Raw genomic sequence first — 21318 nt, 5'->3', positions numbered from 1 at the left:
TGCTTGCTTTTACCAAAACCAACAGTCAAAACCTCAATGTCATTCAGTTTACAACCATATGAACTCACAAAAGCTGATAATTGCAGTGCTTTTAGAAGTTCAAACTTGCCCGTGTTTGTCGCTTCTGCTTCATTAATGACTTAAATAAATTATTAATCAACTATAAAGACTAAAAATGATTAATTTTCTGATGCTATAAACACTGCTTGGCACACCATTAGTAAATCCTGTCTTGTTTTGCAGTATGAAGCATGTAGCTTGGTCTATGTAATGGTCTGAAGCCTTACTGTACTTTTCCAAGGTAATTGGTTTGACATTGCTATTTTAGGCACGACAACTGTCTTGTCTTCTCATGGCCATTTGTGTCGGACTGGAAATCCAATTGGAAATTCTGACAAGAAAATTATGTTCTATAAGTGACTCAATAACAAAGACCGATTATTGTATGACGCCGTCTTCCTTGGCAAGTAAACTGTGGGCCTCAACATTCCATTGCCTTTTTTCTTTGCTTCTAATCTTATCAATTTATAGTCGTGTCATCTTGGCCACGTGGTAACCGGACACCCCACCCAGGAGACTGTCTTTTGTTCTACGTCACCCTAACGGACGCAGCACTAACCTTTAGCTGAAACCCGAGCTCGAGCGCTTCTCTAGGGTTTCAGGCAAATGTGAACTGCCCAGCTCTCCACCTGCCTAGTGCCCAGACTAGGGGGAGCAGGCACACCTGAGCCCACTGCTCAGACCCAGGATCGCTCAACCCTGCCAAGGTGCAGATCTGGTTTCCTACCAGCACAGAACACGATACCGTCACCGTCTACATCCATCCTGTCTGTCCTGCCGCTGCACCTCTGCCTCTTGCCTTCACCCAACAACTGGTCACAGTGCATCACAACGGTGTTTTCTAACTGTGCATCTAGGATCACCTTAACATTCAGGTCAAACCTATCAGTATTAAGATAGTACATCAGTAAAGATATTTGAAGTTGGTTTAAATGTAAAGAAAAATAAGAGCAAGATCTTATCTGCAGCCATTTGGACTAACAAATCATCTTTTTAAGCAAACATGATCTTTTCAAACTTGTTCCACCTTCTCAATTAATAAAAAACATAAAATTATTTATCTTAGGGAATCAAAAACCCGAATATCTGCACATCTATTACTTCAATGTGCCCAGAAAGGAGCCTGTTAAAGCAAACAAACATTTATTGAAACATCCCATGCTTGATGAGTGAAAGCGAATCACAGGCAATAATTAGATGGAACATTGTTTTGTGCCTTGCCTTGCTGCTTAGATGCTCAAAATAACCTTCATAAATCAAGAGGAATGACAAGCCATTACATAAGGTTGCACAAAGACAGTGGGAAAAGAGTGAAAACATCACACACGTCAGCAAAATCACTTCAGTTTTGCTGAACTACAAATAGCAGATTAGTCATCAAACTTCTCCTCCTTACGCACAACCAGCATAATTTCTGCGACAACAAAGGCCTGAGAAACAGACATATGACACACATGACAGACAAACAGAGAGACAGACAGACGAGGACAAACGGAAAGTGACCCAAGCGGATGGAAACTTCTCCCGGCGTCCTCAGCGAGGAGCGGCGCGTGTTTGCTGACAGAGATGTTTGTCTGTAGGTCTGTGAGTCCGCTGACTCACTGTTGTGGTTGGAGTGTGTGACTGTGGAGCGTGTGTGACTGTGTCAGTGTTACTACTGTCTTTGGCGTGTGGGAGAGCAGGCACAGGTTGAAAATAGCTGTCCTTTGTGGCTTTGCAATGCGGCCTCTGTAGTGTTTTTTTTATGACAGGTTAGTGTATAATTAAGTGTGAAGGGATCATAATGTCCAAATCCTGTTTTTCTCCTAAAACCTTGATGTGTTAAACGCTTCACAGTTGAAGCAAACACGTTTCATGCGGTGACAGACAGAAAACCAGAGAAGCACTTATCAAGAGGACGAGCAGGTAGACGAGGCTGATTAATTATTTACACGTGTATAAAAGAGGAAATAAATAGGCAACCGTCAAACCGGCAAGTGGGTAAATAAATAAGAAGGAAATGTCAGTATCAAATCAAACATGCAAGGTAACTGTACAGGCTTGCATCATGCTCTGTGATATATTCCCTCCCTGCCATCATACTATGACCTTCACCATGTGTCCTGTGTTATCATCTGCTGATGCTAGTAGATTTTCCAGGTATTGGCAGTGTTGTGACGAACATACTACAGCAGTCAACACGCAGCTCTGGCTTCACTGAACCTCACAGCAACAATAGTCCTTCTGTTTCCTCTAAAATGGATCCCGAGCACTTTGGCATAAGAGCCTACTGTACCAGCAGCTCTGCCGTTATGATAACAACAACCTGTCCTATCCACAGCCTCTCTGTTTGGCTCATTTATGATGTAACCAGCATGGACTGAGCCGAGGCGTGGGCATGGCATTTCAACCGTATCAAAACAATGGCACCAAAAACACCACAGTCACTCACAAAGCATCTCCTCTAATTAAAAAAAACACCATGCACTCACATTCTTCATGTCACCCCCTTCAAACATCAATGTCATTGCCTAATCTTTCCTTGAAGCTTCTATAAATAGCAGCAATCCACATATTAGTCCACCCAAAATGCTTTCCAGCAAAACAGAAGTCAGATTATTATCCTGCTCTTCAGATTTGGGTATATTAATACAAAACAGCGACTCGGATCTTGTTGAATGATAATAAAAATAAGAGCAGGCTGACAGGGAGGTGAGCTCAATCAGAGGCCGCTCCCCACATGCCCTGCTTTAATCTGCCCTCTCCGCCAGCGTTCTCCATCACTCGCTGTGTGCCAGAAACCAGGATTAGTGGTGTTCTTTGTGCCATTCGAAAGTCAACCCCTCTGTCTGCTCTTTTTAATTGTGCACAGAACCTTTTTTCTTTAGCTGGGTCTCGGAGAAGTGGGCTGATGAGAGCTGTTTGACAGGAGGCTTTAGTGAAGAACTGCCCTCTGATCAGTGTGTCCTGCCTATGGCTGTGTGAGCCTGTCTGGGGAGAACAGCTGATCTAAGAGCATCAACCAGGTTTTGACAAAAGTCTACCCCAATGAAACAAAGGACACAATGAACCGTAGTCATATGTGGTAAATGAAGAGATATTGTGTGTCTGCACTGGGCAGAAAGCCTACAAAAGCAACACCTCTGTGTGCCTTGGCAGTTATTTTCCTTTCACTCGCATTTCCTAGGAAATCACAAGGATGATGGCGGCCATCCTATAATTAGAGAGCAAGCAAATGCAGGGTGACACATTGGTGTCTCTCACCTTGGCTGGACTGCAGTAGATACAAACTGTAATGAGAGTTGGGAACAAACACAGCAGCTGCCTGCAGCTCGCTGGGTGAATGCAGACCACAGGGTGAGTCAGTAGTCAACTTGTATTCTTTATGTGTTTCTATGTGCAGGGTATTTTTAAGCAAATAACAAGCACAAGCAGATCAGGCTATTGCAAACAAGAAGCAAACAGGTCAACCACATCTCATAAACGCATACAGCAAAAAGCCTATGCACAGGTAGTGTGGGATTAGTGGCATTCATGGAAGTGCAAACAACAAAAAAGAAAAAATATGGCTAAACAAGGTGGGCAGGGTGGAGAAATGAACTTCTGCTGCTGAATTCAGCCTTCGTCGCACCAGAGCACATTAGCGCTAGAGAACAAGTGGCACAGAGGAACAACAAAAAAAAAAACAAAAAACAAAAAACAACCATGACTGCGAGTTCATCCATGCCAGAAAATTTCTCCTCACGTACACCGACTGCTCGTAATGGACTAGACCTCGATCATATGAGATCCAACCTGTCCTCAGTCTCCAGAGCTGCACTGTTTTTTTCCACCCTTTTCTCCATCTTTCTGTATCTGTGGTGATGAGTCAAATCAGACAAGCAGACACGCAGCCAGCAGGTGAGGGAATATATTCTGACATGGAATTTCCAAAGGGTTTAGTGGGTGAGTCAAGCTTTGGCAGACCATCTGTTTAGCCTTCTAAGCCCCCAATACTGGCATGTTGCAAAGTTGGGGTCCCAAGGCTCACTTTGAACACATGAGTGCAAGTGCTGCCCTGTTCTTTGACTGACAGGCAGCATATACCTACATACCTGTACTTGATTTGTCCTGAGGGCTTTGGATAAATCAATAGAATATTACTGCAGGGAATGCTTAGGTTAGTCAAACTTCAACGTCATCAATAACACCCCTACTAGATGCTGCGGAAAGCTTACTTTTACAATTGCAATTCATTTTGACATTTATGCCCAAATTCTCTGAAATTCTTCCCATATTTGCTATTGGATTGTCTTTTCTGGTCTAACCTGGTGCACCTGCAATGCTGCTGCAATGAGGAGAGGGCAGAGATACAGAGGGGGAGAATGGGGGTCTGTCTGCCACTGCGTCTAAAAAAACTGCCTCACTTCCTTCCCTGCATGTGTCTTGCATGGACAATTCAATCCATCACACTCTTTCATTCAGCCTCCGCACCGTCTCTCCAAATTCCTCGCAACCTGTGCAACTTAACGTCACAATACCGTAAGAATTGGTGCATTACGGATTGTTTTTTGCAGCCTAGTCTTGCGGTATTTTGCGTTTCATTCAGCATGAATGGCTGCGCTGTGCGGTGAGGGACGTGCGCCTTGGCGAGCTGCGGCTCCCATTGATAAAAATCCTCTTCAGAGGTAAAGAGAGAGAGAGAGAAAGAGGGCTGCATTCAACGTCACCAAGACATGCATGCACTTATACCAGGCAGCAGTCGGTCCTGAGTCTGCACAACCAACACCACAAAGGGCGAAAGCATGCTTTGCTGCAGCGTGCGTCTTTTTTTTTTTCTTCTTCCTTTGGAAATAAACCGTACCTGCATTTTGTCTGATGTAAACACTTCGGTGTCTACTTCGCAGGCGATGATGGTCACCATCTCCAGTTTCATATTTATCGATGGCATTCCCTTGCGTGATTGAGGAGGCTAGTAAAAGAAAAAAAAAACAAAAAAGAATAATAAAAGTCTTCCTCTTTCGCAGGTTGCGGAGAAATCGTCTGTCGGGTTCTTCCTCCAGAAAGTTGCGGTTCTTGCGCCTCGGTCCTTCTGCGCTCAGAGTTGCTGCTGGACTCCTCACTGCACTAAAGCGCTGCTGACAGTGATGCTGCAGCAGCCGCACAAACTCTCTCCCTCCCTTCCTCTTGCTCTTCCTCCTCCCTCCCTCCCTCGCTCGCTCCTGCCCTCCCCCTACCTCCACATTGACGTCATTACCATCTCACGTTCGTCGTGTTTTACGCCACTACAGCGCTTGACGAACCGTGCAGGAGGCACTGCAGAATCCACGGGCTGGTTTATTCCGCTTTTCCTTGTATTTTTGGTGTCAGTGGAGGAAAAAAAAAGTCACACACGTTTACAAAAAAAAGGAAAAAAATTGAACATGGGTACATCAAGTAACATGAACACCAGTGTCACCCTGATTAACCCAGCGAATTCCAGCACAGAGCTCTGATGCCTTTGAATGAACAGTGTGGACATAATAACGGGAACAGCCTGTATTTGTGTAGCTGTACATGGAGCAGATACAAGTGTTACATAAAAGGTCAACATTTTGGGGCTGTTGATAACAGAATGTCATGGAGAAGGTGGACAGGATTATATCAAGCTGAAACAACCTCATTACTCTGCCAAGAAACGCGGCAGAGTTATGTGGTCATCACCCTATGTTTGTCCGTCTGTTTGTCTGTGCGCAGCATTACTCAAAAACGGACAAACGGATTTGGATTAAATTTTCAGGGAAGGTCAGAAATAATACAAGGACCACCTGATTCGTTTTTGGCAGTGATGTGGATTATAGTCTGGATCCACAGATTTGGTAAAGATTTCTGCATCATTGCGAAATAGCAGCGCCGCATCACTGTAACTATGACAACAAGTGAACTGTACATCAGCTGCCTGCTGACGATCACATGATTGCGATCTTACTAAAAATGTCACAGGGACCGGGGGGTTGAACCCAGAGTGCAGGCACATAGGAGGCAAAACAGATTCAACAAACCATGGACTTTATTCAAAGAAACATAAGACAGCGGCTGAGTGAACTAAAGCAAACCAAACTCCATACAGAAATTAACGAATTTAACTAAAACCAAACAGAGCTCTAAAATAACCAAGGATAATCAACAAAACCGGCCACTTCATGGGCTAATAACTAAACTAAAACACAACGGCCTGACTTACAGCCGGAGCCAGGGCAGACCTGGACAGAGTGGCTTGCGGGGAGCCAGCAGGAACATCGAACCAGCGGCGGCTGGTGGGGCGAGCCAGGCTTTAACTGCCACTGATTGCTGATCGGGCACAGCTGCACTCCTTTAGCAGCTGTGCCCGATCGGCCTGGGCTGTCATCTAGCCAGGAGCACAGCACAGAGAAGGGAGGGACCATGACAAAAAATCCACTGCTGCGGACTTATCGGGACTTATCTGTCGGAAACGATACAATGACTGAGCAGCCTTGGCAGAGTTCTATGCTCTCTGAGTGCTTTTCTTGTATAACATTTACTTTCACAATCACCATCAAGTTAAATCAATACATCTATGACAGAGTCACATTAAAACTAGGGTTGTAATGATCATAGTGGCTATTTGGCAAATATCAATCTCAAACTCAGAATGAAAAAGCCACTGATGCACCATGGGCATCCAGTAAAGTCCAAACAAAATATGTGTGCTTTATGTTGATCTAGGCTGGTCCTACCCCTGCCTACCTACTTACACACAATGAAGTGCCCATAGTGCTACCCTGCACTTACAAAATACATAAACAGTAAACTAATCAAAATAAGCGAGACAAACAAAATGAAACTAAATAAACAACTAAAAGATCCTAATCAAAAAAACAAAACATCTAAAACAAACAAACAAACAAAGTCTAACACTGTTAGACAAAAAAAACTAATAAATATCTCCTACAGTGGTAAACAAAGTTCACAGTTTGGTATGTGCTTCGGTTTTGAGATCAAAGCTCGGCCCATTTATTGTAGAGAGAAAACAAGAAATAGAAAACATGAAACTGCTTCTTTTTACTCTTTCTTTTTATTAAAAACTTGTTTACTGAACAGACTATTGCTGTATCTGTCTTCTGGAACTGGCAAGTGCAAAGTAAAATCTACAGAATAATATAAGATAAACTTTACTGAGAAATCCACAAAAATAAATACACAAAATAATTATTATCTTAATTAAAATATATATATATATATATATATGTATATATATATATATATATCTTTAATATTAAGTGCAGTGTTTAGTTAATTGTCTGTGCTTGAACTGTAGTTTACTTACATTAGCAGCTTTCACCTTCAAACTATGACAGAGCAACAAATAAAAATACATAACATCTATTAAAGTGCAGCATTTAGAAAATTAACTACTGGAAAGAGAAAAAAAATAAGTCCAGTAGCTATTTATTGAAGCTTTTAGGATTACAAAGTCGCATATTGGACCATGAACTGTTATGTCCCTGGTTAGCATCTGGCTTTTGTTTTTGTTCATTTTCTCTAATCTCATTTACTGTCATCTCTCTACTTGTCTAGCCAATAAAGGCAAAAATGCTGCTAGCTGCTAATGATGATTTCTGCTGATTATTCTGTCAATCTTTTTCTTGATTAGTCGATAAGTAGTTTGGGTTGTACATGTTGAAAAATGTTAATCTCTGCTCCCAAAACCCCGAGACGACATCCACAAATGTTTCGTTTTGGCCACAATCTAAAGATATTCAAGCTTACTGTCACAGAGTAGCAAAGAAATTTGAAAATGTTCATATTTTGGAAGGTACGATCAGTGAATTTAGTTTTTTTTCTTTACAAAAAATATTATAACCAAGTAGCTGATCATCAAAATAGTCTTAATTTAATTGTTCACAAGGAATCAACTAATTGTTGCAGTCAGTTTTAGTGGCAAGTAGACAATGTATTAGCATTATTATTATTGTTATTATTATTATTATTATTATTATTATTATTATTATTATTAGCAGTTCGCAATATCATATGATTCATACCACACAGTTTACTGATGAAGTCCATGTGATCAAAGTACAACCATGTAAGTCATAAAATATTTTGCATAACTCACAAGCTCAAATTACTAGCTTACTGTGGGTCAAAAATACGCTGCCTGCTAAAGGCATTTACAGCACTTGTTTTCCTATCAAGGCACACAATTGCATAACCATGGATGTCAGCTGCATGTTCTGAAGTTCGTTACCTTCAGCTGACATGGTCCGTGGCTTTATGGGCTAAAGAATGACAGACAAACAATATGCATAAACGGAAGTGAGGTTGATGTACTCAGTGCCAAAAGTTGCTGTCTCCCTACAAGCTGTGCAGTAAATTAACAGACACCTAATTTGGGCATTAGAGCCTTTAGTATAGATGCTTTGCTGATCCTGGAATGACAGAGATGTGAAAACTTTGACAGAACTTCTCAGCGGGCTGTACTGTACTTTAATGCTGACTTCTTGATCATAGATTAGCTGTACTTGACTCATTATCGTTATCAATAAAGCAGGAGACGAAGCTGACTGTACCACTGCTGCCAGAGCTTCTTTCTGTTAATTACAATGATCCACTGAGTTTTTCCATTCCAGCTGAAGACCAACCATTTCAAAAATTCCCACAGACATTATGCCATTGCATAATATGCTAACAAACTGTGTCTTCTTTCCATCACTCAGATCATCTCACTCAATCTCTCCTGCCCTCCATTTCATAATAATAATTGCCAGACCAGCCGAGACAGCTAAGTCCCTATAAGCCATTAATATTGAGGCTCTAGGCGGTGAGAACTATTTACGTCTGTGCATGTCAGGCATTGTCCACGCTGAGTAGACGGAGGACATGAGAAAGATATAAGTGGATGACTGTGACATTCCTCCAGCTGACAGTATCAGTCAGTCACTCGGTCTGGAAAAATCTGCCTGTAAGCGCCCAAAAACACCACATAACAGACAGTGTAACACGTTGACCTGAGTCTGAGCAGCATTGTCAGCTGCTTCTTCTGCTGGGAGCGAATCTGTTTTATTCTTCCAAGTCACGATCGTAAGAACAGGCAGTACAGAAGATGCTTCTTGGCAGGTTTAGATACTGTTTCAAAAATCACCCCCAGAGCTCATTAATCACGAGCTCAGAAGTGATAAAGCAGTGCACCTGTGTCGCCGTTTTCTTTTCAATACACTCTCTCTTCTGGAACCTGATGTAGTCTTCGCTTGCCAAAGGTTGTGATCATTTATTTATGCCTTGTTGGAAAATTCTCTTTTCACTTGCCCCTATTTACAAAGGATTGAGTCAACAGACGATAGTAGAGATTCACTGTGTTGCTCAAGGAAACTTCAGTCAAGCAGATGTTTGCTGATGCACTGTGATCTGGAAAATAGCCTGCAAAGCAATCCTGCCTGTACCTTGACCTGGCATTTAGCCTGTATTAGGTAAGTTTAATGCAAAACCTATAGCATATCCCAGTGAAAATCTGTTTTCCAGCATCTACATCAGGAGGAATGTCTGTGGTTACCAAGGGTTATGTGGAAAGATTAATGAAAAAGGTCAATAATACATTGAATAATTAAAGAAAATGCTGATTTGATTAAAAATATGCCCATATATTTGTGTGTAGGAGGGGGAAAAAAACACAAAAGGAATGTAAATTATTGTGGTGGAAATCCTTGGTAGATTTATTGTCCTGTTTACAGCAGTATGTGATAGTGTTGGTAACATCTTAACACTTAAAAACAAAAATGTAAAAAATGGTTGCAGACCCATGCTGTATAATCCTTACCATCTGTGTCCGATACGGCACCCTGCATGTACTATTTTACTTGAATGTTTTCGGTTATCAAAGCACCGTGTCGATGTGCCCCTCTGATCCCTGTTGTCTCGGCTGACAAGTAGGATGGATCGCCATGGATGATGAAGCACTTTTCTTCCTCCCTGGCCTCATTCCGCAGCTCTGCTCATCCTCCTCCTCATTCTCAATTCGCTTCTTCTCATTCACAATTCTCTCTGTTAGATCTCACAGGCAGCGCACCCTCAAACAAGAGTCCATGCAGGAAAATAAAAAGCTTCGACACCATCTTTCCATTTGAAAGATGAATCTGAAACCCAGATCAGTGACTGCTCATTTCTCAGAATTATTTTAATCCTTAAAATGCTGCCAGCTTGTGATACTTAATACCATAACCTAATCTATTATCAACAAATAAACTATAAATAGGAGCATGTTGCATCTTTATATGGACAATATCTTATTTGTTTATGTACACAGTGTGAACTGCAATGTGTGCATGATTCTAAGTTGCACATATTTTACAATTATTTGCTTTCCTTCCTTTGTTTTCCTTCCTGAGATGATTAGAAAAAGCTGGCTTGGCTCTGTCCAAGGGGAACAAAATAGCAGCATATCTAAAGTGTATTTTAAAAAATACAAGTATTCCCTTCAAGTAAAATCAATTTGCTTAAGCTGTAGCCATTTACCAGCAATGCAGTAAAAGTCAGTTTGTTTTCTTTGTCTACTATTGGCAGCCAAATATATAAATATAACAAGCAAATGCAAATACAAATACCACAAAGGTGTTAGATTCAGGAGTGGATTTTCTTTCACCTAACTCCCATTTCTTTATGATCAAGTAGAAATAAATGGATATACATGCAGTATGAATCATCAGATAAGGTGCACAGTAAATGAAATGGTAGAAATGTAGTCAATGCGGAGTTTCTAACATGCACGATGCACTTTCTGAGAGATGAAAAGAGGAGCTGACAGAGAGGTAGAGAGATGCTCAAAGGGTGAGACGCTGTGTCTCAGACTCACTGACGAGCAAAATTTGGATTCTGAAGGGGAGCTCTGCAGAGGAGCAGGAGGGAGGAAATCAGGGCAGTGGATCATCACGGTGGGCTGATGTACGCATGCTCATAATACACACATGCGTCTTAGTGCAAGCACATGAACAGAAGGAAACAATGCTATGCATAAACCCAACTTCTAAAAATAACTGGATGCAAATATGTATCATTTTCATTTGCAAATTCAAATCAAATACATGCAAACACTGGTAATTCATTTTCTGCAATCACTGATCCGAAATAGAAAAGCATTAAAATATGACAACTATGACAACAGTTCTCACAGACATGCAGGCTTTGTTTGTATGTGGGTGTGACTGTGCACGCTTGAGTGCGATGTGGCAGCAGAAAAATCAAAGGAATGACAGTGTAAAAACAAACTGCCCGAGCCACTGCAGGCATGCAGACAGGCTGCGGCTACGCTATCCTCCTGATCCTCACACACCTGCATCTGGACGCACACGTGCACACACACACACACACCCACACACACACACACACACACACACACACACACACAGACACACACGCTCTCTCCCTTCCATTGCCAACCTCTTGTTACAACTGGCTACCTCATTTGGCCCAGCCAAACCAACCCATGGTGCCAGCGCCAATGCAGCTGCTGTAATCTAGGCCAAGCTATTTATAAAGCAAGCAGCCAAGCACAGGCGCAGGGAGCCAGGGGGAGACAGAGGGATGGGAGGATAAAAGAATGTCTACAGGGCAGAGAGACAGATCTACAGAGTGTAGGTGAGAAAGAGCGGGGGAGAACAGACAGAGATGGAGAGGCAGCACTGGCAGGGAGGGAATAAAAGTAGTGAGCGGGTGAGTGAAAATAGAAAGAGATAGAAATAGAGAGAGGGAGAGAGGGGGGTCCTGCCAGGTGCAAAGGACAGAATGAATACCTGAGCATGAGCAGACATCTGCTCTCAACTGTAAATGACAAACACATGTAGCCTCGATCAACGCTTCCTCAAAGCCCCAAATTTGTTTTATCTGGTGGTTTGAATTCTGCAGATGAGCTGACGGGATGAAATGTGAGGTGGGGAGTGTGGCTGCTGCTGTGTTAAGTCATTTAGATGTTAAAAAAAAAAAAAAAAAGATGATAGACAGAGATTTACATGTCCTCTGGCAATCAATCTTTAATTAAAAGTGATAGACAACTCCCAAAGGTCAACTCTGATTGTAACTCTTTTCTCCTAATTAAAAATTGAGCCTTTTATTGAGGGAAATTTGTACATGCAACTATACAAGTAAGAAATTCGAATAGTCATATTGGTACTCAGTAAGTACTCCTCTCACCTTAGTTGGGTTCAAGTGGAAGAAGATAATGCCTTGACGTTACTTGTAGCAATAAGGATTTTGTAAAATCTGAATCAAAATCTGATGACAGCTGCAGGTAGATGAGCTGACTTTTTGGAGTGTTACTTCTGATAAATAATAAGGTCCAATATTTTTTCCTCCAAACTTTATTATTATTAAATACTTAGGGTGACAAAAAAGCAGAGCTTTAAAGGGAAGTTTTGACATCCAGAAATTCTCTGCAATGAGCTGTCAAGTTGCCCTGAGACTTTAAGTGCTGATGTACTGTATTTGGAAGATCAGGCTGCCCTGGATGCTTTTCATAGAAAAGATGATATGACTATTCAGACATCTTAAAATGAAAAATCATGTCAAACTAATGCTAATGTAGCAGTTCTGAAACAGAGATGCATCAGTCTCAATGCAGTATTAATTTTTTCCCCAGACTAAACTCTATCTATTTGCAGATGTACTGTTCTCTGTCAGTTGATGCAATTATGTCAACATTTATTTTGCTTTTATGTTCTATATTCTTGAAAATTAAATATATGTTTCGGTTTACAACTGGAGCTAAACAAGCTATAGACAGATGACTAGTTTCAAAGCACCTTGGCATTGATTCTCCAAGTCTCTGCAACTGTGTTGGTCACATAAATTCACTGAAAGACTAGCCGCTGTGCAATATTAAACCTGTGTGCCTTGGTAACTGTGAAATTGTTTATGCATGACCCACAGCTTCAATTATTATTGAATTCTCTCTGATGCATTTGCATTTTTCATATTCCATTTTCATACTGCACTGTATTTAATTTCAATAATTAGTCTTAAATGGTTTACTATGTTATTATTTTAACAGTTTTATGCCTCAGGAGCACTACTCAGATTTCATTATACTGTATTGTTGCCTGACCTCAACATAATAACAATAAAGCTAAAGCTACAAACCACAGGAAACAAGTCGGAGTGATGAACACTATTCTTACAAAGATATTGCTTCTTTTGGTGTTTTAATGATGGTGGAGAGTGCGGTCCAAAACGTCAGTCCAAAATTGATCATAGTTGTTCAAATGGGGAGAGATCTGGTGATTTTATATGCCAAAGCATATGATTCACATCATAATAAGATAAAAGGTGATCATTCAGAACAACTTTGTTTTGATTTGCAGCATTCAAACCAAGGCAGCAAAATGCCCCAACAGCACAACAGAGCCATCAGATCCCCTGTCTTTGGGGATCATCCGTCGGCGTGTCATTCATTAAAGTTTCCTGCTGACAGTCACTAAGAAACAGTACATGGATCGGTCACATCTTCAAAATATCCTACCTGTTTAATGACATCAGAATAGGGGCTAAAATCTAATTTTAATAACAGAAAAGGTACTCCCATTTCTCAAAAGTGAAAATGTTAAAAAATATTTATTTTTCTGTGTCATATTCTTGCAAATTTAATATATTTGGGTTTAGGAATGTATGAGCAAGTCTAGCAAAACAAGACGTCAACATGTCAACTTTGGACCGCTGGGAAAATATGATGGATGATTTTTCACTATTTTCTAATGTTTTAAAAACTAGACGATTATTGGATTAGTCATAGCTTGGTCAATAATGAAAATAATGAAGAGTTTTAGTTTCAGCCTTATACAGTGTATCAGATCACTTCAGATCTGCAAACCAGGAGTTGCCACCACATTTTGAGTTATAACAATTCAGCTTGAAACAAAAGAATCTGACCTGGTGTTACTGGAAAAAGGCCTAACATTAGAGAGTTATTTCATTTCATAGTTATGTATTTTCACATAATGTTCCAAAAAAAATCCAATAACAGTAATACCATAAAAAATTTGGTTAAAAAATGAAATAACCAAAGATGCTTTATGTACAGAGTCCTCTTTCAAACAGAACCACAAATACTGCTTAAACATTGGAACTGACAGAATAGTATGTTTTTGGTTCACGGCCCACATCTGGTGGGCCACCAGCAGCTGTTCAGCGTTTTAACCCAGTCCAGCAGCTTAGGAGCTGGAGAGATGAGCTGCCGTATAGCTGTGTGAGCGGGACAGAGACAGAGGGAGAGGAGGAGGAAGCACAGAACGACACGTGCCCATGGTTCCACTGATTGCTTTGCTTTGAAATCAGGTCAAATCTTTGGATGGGCTAGGCGGACTCTCCGACCCGCATGCAGGCGCTTGCGCTGCTAGAACACCAGACACAACAAAGACAAGAAAAAAAACCCGAGCAGGGAGGGACCCGAGGCGTTTTCAGAGCCTCAAAGACAACACAGTACTCTGAGAAATGGGTACCATTTTCTGAGGCAGGCAAATAAAGACACAGAAAGAAATCATCGAGTCTTCACCAGAGGATAGGAAGAGTTCTCCGTTCTTTCACTTCAAACACGACTAATTGAAAGCCATGGGATCCTTGTGGCAACAGAGTGGTGAGCAAGTGGTGAGCTGGTGTGATGCAAACTTTAGACGAATAGTTTGGCTAATAAGTAAACTAAATTAAAAGGAATAAATATTCATGCTACAGCTTTCAGATCTGTTTCAGACAACACACAGATGCTCAAACTGTACAGAGGCACAGAATGCCGCAGAGGCCTCCAGACGCCACAAGCACAGACCATCAATAAACACCGCGATGAAGACAGCGAGAAGCAGACAGACAGGCTTAAATGACAGTGAAGAAAAGCACTCGTGGGAGAAAATGAACAAATGAAAGATCGAAGGAAGAACAGAAACAAACAAGTACAAGATTGTTTTTCCATTTTGATGAAAAGTAACAACAGCAAAAAAAAAAAACAAGTGCCAAAAGAGAAAAAAAACTCAACAAACTGTCAATAGTCCTTTTCTGCAAATGACAACCAGCAGAAATTGATTTGAATGCTGTTCTCGCAACCTTTTCTCCCAGTAAACACCTTTAAAAAACAATCTCACAGGGGAGCCGGCTTCTCAGATTCAGGTGCCACACAACATTAAGAAGTCAACAAAGTTATGTAAGCAAACAGGAAGCCAGAAGAAAAGAAATAAGGGCAGGATATGAAACAAGTCTCTAAAGGCAGCTGTAACAACTACCTCTAGATGCACAACACAGTCCAAGCTTTCCATTTTTTAAATACATCTGCACAGCACAAATACAGAGAGACAGGCAGATCCAAAAATGGACTGCTGTTCATTTATTTCTTAGAATCATCTTAACTAAACTCCCTGTTGCCTCTGGGTTTATTTCAGCGCCTTAATTTTACACATTCGTGCCTAAAAGCCATCATCGACTGAACATTCTGCTATTTCATGGACTGCATGATTGCATTTATGCCTCAATTCATGAGTTCATTTGTATTTCATCAGTTAAATAAGGGATTGGACTCTATTGTTGGTCTGTAACTGCTATTCTTGAAAGCAGCCAGAGAGCAGTTCTTTTTTTAGACTGATTGAACCAAAAAATAATCGTGACTTAAATAGAGGCATGACTAAGAACAAAAATCACAGCGGCTTACATAGCATCTTAAATGTTATAGTTTCATAATCAGGCCTTGTCTAGTAGGGTTAGGAGGCGGAGCGAGATGCGTCTGTGGAAGACAAGCTGCCGTATTTTTGGCCAAAGCAGCCGTACACAAAACCAATAACAATCACACATCAAAGAGCAAAAAATAACGTCCTCTAAGCTCTCATGAGAAAGTGTGGAGGAGGTGTTTTATAAACTGCAGAACAAAACAGTTTTATTGTGATGAGCATATAAGGATGAGTGTCTTTAAATAGATGTATTTGTGGTGTAGAAACATGACATCATGGACTTATGTAACTGGATTTGATTAGCTGTGTGAAGCGATTCTTTTAAATTTCAAGGTAATTAAATTGAATTAATGTGTTGAAGAGACATTTTGAATGTATCATCACTGATGTACTGCATGTCTCCCAAGTAGATAAACACTAAAATTCCTTCTGAAAAGAAGAAAAATAAGAGCTCAGAAAGAATGATTAAAGGTATTATGGAACATTTCTGCACATTAAAATGTCTAGAGCAATGTTTTATCTATCTATCTATCTATCTATCTATCTATCTATCTATCTATCTATCTATCTATCTATCTATCTATCTATCTATCTATCTATCTATATATATATATATATATATATATATATATATATATATATATATATATATATATATATATATATATATATATATATATACACGCGCACTGCCAGTCAAAAGTTTTATTTATTTACTCATTTAATGTTTTTTCTTTATTTTCATGACTATCTGCATTGTAGATTCTCACTGACTACATCAAAACTATGAATGAACACATATGGAATTATTCAGCAAACACAAAAGCATGAAATAAGTCAAAATGCTTTATATTTTAGATACTTCAAAATAGCCACCCTTTGCTTTGATTAATGCTTTGTACACTCTTTGCATTCTCTCAGTGAGTTTCATGAGGTAGTCACCTGAAATGGTTTTCCAACAGTCTTGAAGGAGTTCCCAGAGATGCTGAGCACTTGTTGGTCCTCTTGCCTTCACTCTGTGGTGTATCTCATCCCAAACATCTGGATTGGGTTTAGGTCAGATGACTGTGGAGGCCAGGTCATCTGATGCAGCACTCCATCACTCTCCTTCTTGGTCAAATAGTCCTTACACAGCCTGGAGGTGTGTTTGGGGTCATTGTCCTGTTGAAAAATAAATGATGGTCCAACTACATGCAAACTGGATGGAATGGCATGTTGCTGCAGGATGCTGTGGTAGCCATGCTGGTTCAGTGTGCCTTCAACTTTGAATAAATCCCCAACAGTGTCACCAGCAAAGCACCCCCACACCATCACACCTCCTCCTCCATGCTTCATGGTGGGAACCATGCATGTAGAGACCATCTGTTTACCTTTTATGTGTTGCACAAAGACACAGCGGGTGGAACCAAAGATCTCAAATTTGGACTCATCAGACCAAAGCACAGATTTCCACTTGTCTTATCTCCATTCCTTGTGTTTCTTGACCCAAACAAATCTCTTCTGCTTGTTGCTTTTCCTTAGTAGTGGTTTCTTAGCAGCTATTTGACCATAAAGGCCTAATTGGTCTCCTCTGAACATTAGATGTAGAGATGTGTCTGCTACTAGAACCCTGTGTAGCATTTATCTGGGCTCTAATCTGAGGTGCTGTTAATTTGCCAGTCCTGGTGACTGGTGACTCGGATGAACTTATCCTCAGCAGCAGAGGTGACTCTTGGTCTTCCTTTTCTGGGGCGGTCTTCATGTGAGCCAGTTTCATCATAGCCCTTGATGGTTTTTGCGACTGCACTTGGGGATACATTCAAAGTTTTTGCAATTTTCCAAACTGACTGACGTTCAGTTCTTGAAGTAATAAAGGACTGTAGTTTCTCTTTACTTAGATGATTGGTTCTTGCCATAATGTGGATTCTAACAGTTGTCAAATAGGACTGTCAACTGTGTACCAACCTGATTTCAGCACAACACAATTGATGGTCCCAACCCAATAAGAAGGCAAGAAATTCCACAAATTAACCTTGACAAAGCACACCTGTGAAGTGAACACCATTTCAGGTGACTGCCTCATGAAGCTCACTGAGAGAATGCCAAGAATGTGCAAAGGAGTAATATCTAAATTTAAAAAAACAGTTTTGACTTATTTCACACATTTTTGTTCACTACCTAATTCCATAAGTGTTCATTGACAGTTTTGATGCCCTCAGTCAGAATCTACCTATCTTACAACATTGTCAAACTACATCTTTTGTTTTTGTTTTGACTGAGAGACCTTTAGAGGAAGAAAATGCATACTGTGTGTTTAACCCTCTTGGACCTGAAGCTATTTCTGGGCATTTTTTGATCCTGTTACATTTTTACTTACTGTAGGCAAATTTTTCATTGCAACATAAAAACCTACATTTCTATGGAAACAGCAAAACAGCACAGAAAGAACTCTAAAATGTCTTCCGTGCTGTTGGACAGAGTTATAAGAATGCAAAACTGAAAATTCAACTTTCATCTTAGATTACTTATTTTACAACATTTTTAAAAAACTGGAATCAATATGTGCAACATTTTTCAAGTGTCCACAGGTGACACCAATACTGAAGTCTGTCCCAGCTGTCCCAGCTGACTGAGGGTGAAGGTAGGAGACACCCTGGACAGGTCACCAGTCTATCACAGGGCTACACATAGAGACAAACAAGCACACTCACATTCCCTCCTACAGACAATTTAGAATCACCAATTAACCTCAACATGTTTTTGGATTGGGCCGCACAGTAGCTCGCTGGTTAGCACCGCTGAAAGACTGGTGACCTGTCCAGGATGTCCTCTGCATTCGCTCAGCTGGGATAGACTCCAGCCCCTTGGCGACCCTAATGAGGATTAAGCGGTGTATAGATAATGGCTTGATGGATGTTTTTGGACTGTGGGAGGAAGTCGGATGCCATGTAGAAAGATCCCAGGTCCAGGCCGGGACGCAAACCGGGCAAGGTAGCAGTGCTGACCACTGAGCCACTGTGCAGCCCAAAATACAATCTGCGCCCTAAGATTTAACAATAAAAATCTGCACCAAACAAGAGTGTTGTTCTGCAAAACACCAAAAAAACATACACACACTAAAAGCACAGGTGTTTTCTGTCATGGCTGATTAGACAATGGCTGAAACTAGGTGAATAAAATTGAGTGAGGTTAGTAGAGTCTATACCCTAATAACCATTTTTACAGCAGACATAATGTTAACATTTGTGTTTATTTAAGTGGCCCATGACAGTGACTCAATATGCACAATAACAGGGCCCTGACAATGAAGCAGCTACACAGAATTCAGCATCACTAACAATATTGTTAACTTTTACCTGTGTTATTCATATGTAGCAGGAAGACTAGGAGAAACAGAAATGAAGTGAAGGTGGCATATGAAGCTGACACAGAATGACTAGCAGCTGATTAAACAGCAACATGTAGTTCAGCTGCTGTAATGAACTTTTTTTTTTCTCTGCTGGCCCAGATCCATTCTATTCATTTGGATTTGGCCACAAGCTGTTCAGTACTTCGTACTGTGGTATCTTTGGTTATCATTTACATGCTGCTCAGTGCTGCTGATTCAAAACGGCACAAATATGCCTTTTGCTGTTCTGCATATTCGAATTGGAATGAAGTGCAAACCGAGACTCACTGCTACGCATCACTGCAAAGCTGGCTGGGGTTGGAGCACATCCTTTGATGAAGGTGTAATTTTCTCCATCATAACAGATAAAACAAATTTAACAGGACAGTGTGGGGGCATTTTCTGTCACCTTATCCACTCGATTTTAATTTGCTGCTGCCCAGGCAAAAACACCCTTTACTAAGAGGGCTCTGCAGAAAATGAGGTGTAAAAATGATTGTTAAAAAGATTACAGAGCATTGTTACAGATAATTATAATACAGTGCATAGTAAAATATCTGCAGCCTCAGTAGACCCTCAAATGTTATTAGAGAATTCAGTAGATGACTTAAACTTGAGATCCTCATTAAAATGCAATCACTATCGCACTTTAAACTGTCACGGCAAAAGAAAACACTGTCATCTTGTGAAATACTTGAATGCTGCACCAGTTCAATTTGGCAAAATTGTTCCTTCCATTGTTGTCTCCTTGTCTTAAATTGCTTTCTGCTTTCTTCTGTGTCATAAATAAAGGCAAAACAAGCACAGCGGACCAGTGAAACAAGCCGGGTCAGTGTACCAGAATAATATCCAGGCCGCAGCAAGAGCAAGAGGCCAGAGGCACTCACTCACTCTGCACTGCATCATGTCTGACCTTCACTCTACTGAGCACCCGCTCCCTCACGTTCACCCCCGAGGACCGACACCCAAAAATAGATTATAGTCTGACACATGCGAACATATCACTACCACGCGCCTGCATTCAAATTGTATGTACATGCATTGTATGCGGACATTAAATACATGCACACTCACTTTGCTTCTCACTTCTCACGTCCTCCATCACGCTATCTTTAGTCCCTGATGTTTCAGCTGCACTCTGCTCTGAGGGTTCTCTTACTTTATCATCCTACATACACGAGTCACACTATCAAACACATTACTCCCAAGTGGGACAGACAGTGTCCACTACAGCCATTCAAGTTTTCACATACTTACAGCTCTCCATCAATGCCATACTGCTAATGCATTGCTAAGAGGAACAGCTTAGAAAAGCTTTTCAGGGAAGATATAGTCGCTACTGTTAATATAGTCAGTGAGCCAACTGTAAAGCCATTGTATTTGTATTAAAAAGTAGGTCCACTCAAATTAACTTGTGCGTGCACAATATTTTTGGTTGTTGGCTTGTACTGAGATGTACATCTCTGATGTTTCTGCCTCAGTGTCAGTAATGTTTTCCAGATGTCCTTGTTACTCAGGATAATCCATAGAAAATACTGTGGTCAACTGAAATTGAGCGTCCTGTGGATTATTTACTGTAAGAGGGACAATTCAGGCAATGGATGTTGTTGTTGTTGGGGACTGGAAATCAAAATCAATACTTCTGTGGTCCAGACCAGACTTTATATATAGTGTTGTACTGTAAAATCTTCTGCCCTGAATATGTGCCGAGGGGCAGTTTTGCAACAAACTACACACTTCCAAGACAGCTAATGGCTAACTTGGCTAGCAGTGAACTAAACCCATAGGAACAGCTTTATAAATAGAGGCATGAAACCGAAACTAATTGACAGTGGCAAATATACCAAAAGCTTGCATCAAATGTTTTCTCAGATTCATTATTGTTATTTGTTATTGTCTGATTTTCTATTGTCTGCATGATAAAAACATTTTGCTTCGTGTTGTATTAGGCTTGCAGCTTGTGCTTGCTTGATTGCACCGGTTATGGATTGAGGAGAGCTCAGGCTGACAGCAGCAGGAGCAGCGATGAAAGCTTTGCTCTGCGCTGATTAGGCCTGATACACACTGGGCACTATGAGGGACGACTTATAATGGCTTCTCTGACCTTTGTCTTGACAAGCACACAAACTGCTTCGCCTTGTTACTTTCCCCTCACACACCTCTACTGCCAACTCTCCCACTGCTTCTATACACTAGTTTTCTGTAGCTGCAGTACAGGCGATAATGAATCACGTCAAAATT

At 40.8% G+C, this 21318-nt stretch overlaps 1 protein-coding gene across 2 annotated transcripts in view; it reads right to left on the bottom strand.

Annotated features, from left to right (window-relative positions):
• The window catches only part of rcan3 (regulator of calcineurin 3), a 47009-nt gene that overhangs the window by 20269 nt on the left and 5422 nt on the right, over positions 1-21318 (bottom strand). Inside the window, exon 1 of one of the 2 annotated variants that reach the window (XM_023295853.3) lies at positions 4883-5171. The exons of the other annotated variant lie outside the window; for it this stretch is intronic. Coding sequence (XP_023151621.1) covers positions 4883-4969 — 87 coding nt within the window. The 5' untranslated portion in view covers positions 4970-5171. Of the gene's footprint in view, positions 1-4882; positions 5172-21318 lie in introns of those variants that run through there. 2 annotated transcript variants of the gene reach the window in all.

This window comes from Amphiprion ocellaris, chromosome 20 (assembly GCF_022539595.1).
Source record: "Amphiprion ocellaris isolate individual 3 ecotype Okinawa chromosome 20, ASM2253959v1, whole genome shotgun sequence".
NCBI lineage: Eukaryota > Metazoa > Chordata > Actinopteri > Pomacentridae > Amphiprion > Amphiprion ocellaris.
Note: the sequence above shows the minus strand (reverse complement) of the source record. Positions and strands in the feature narration are given on the sequence as shown.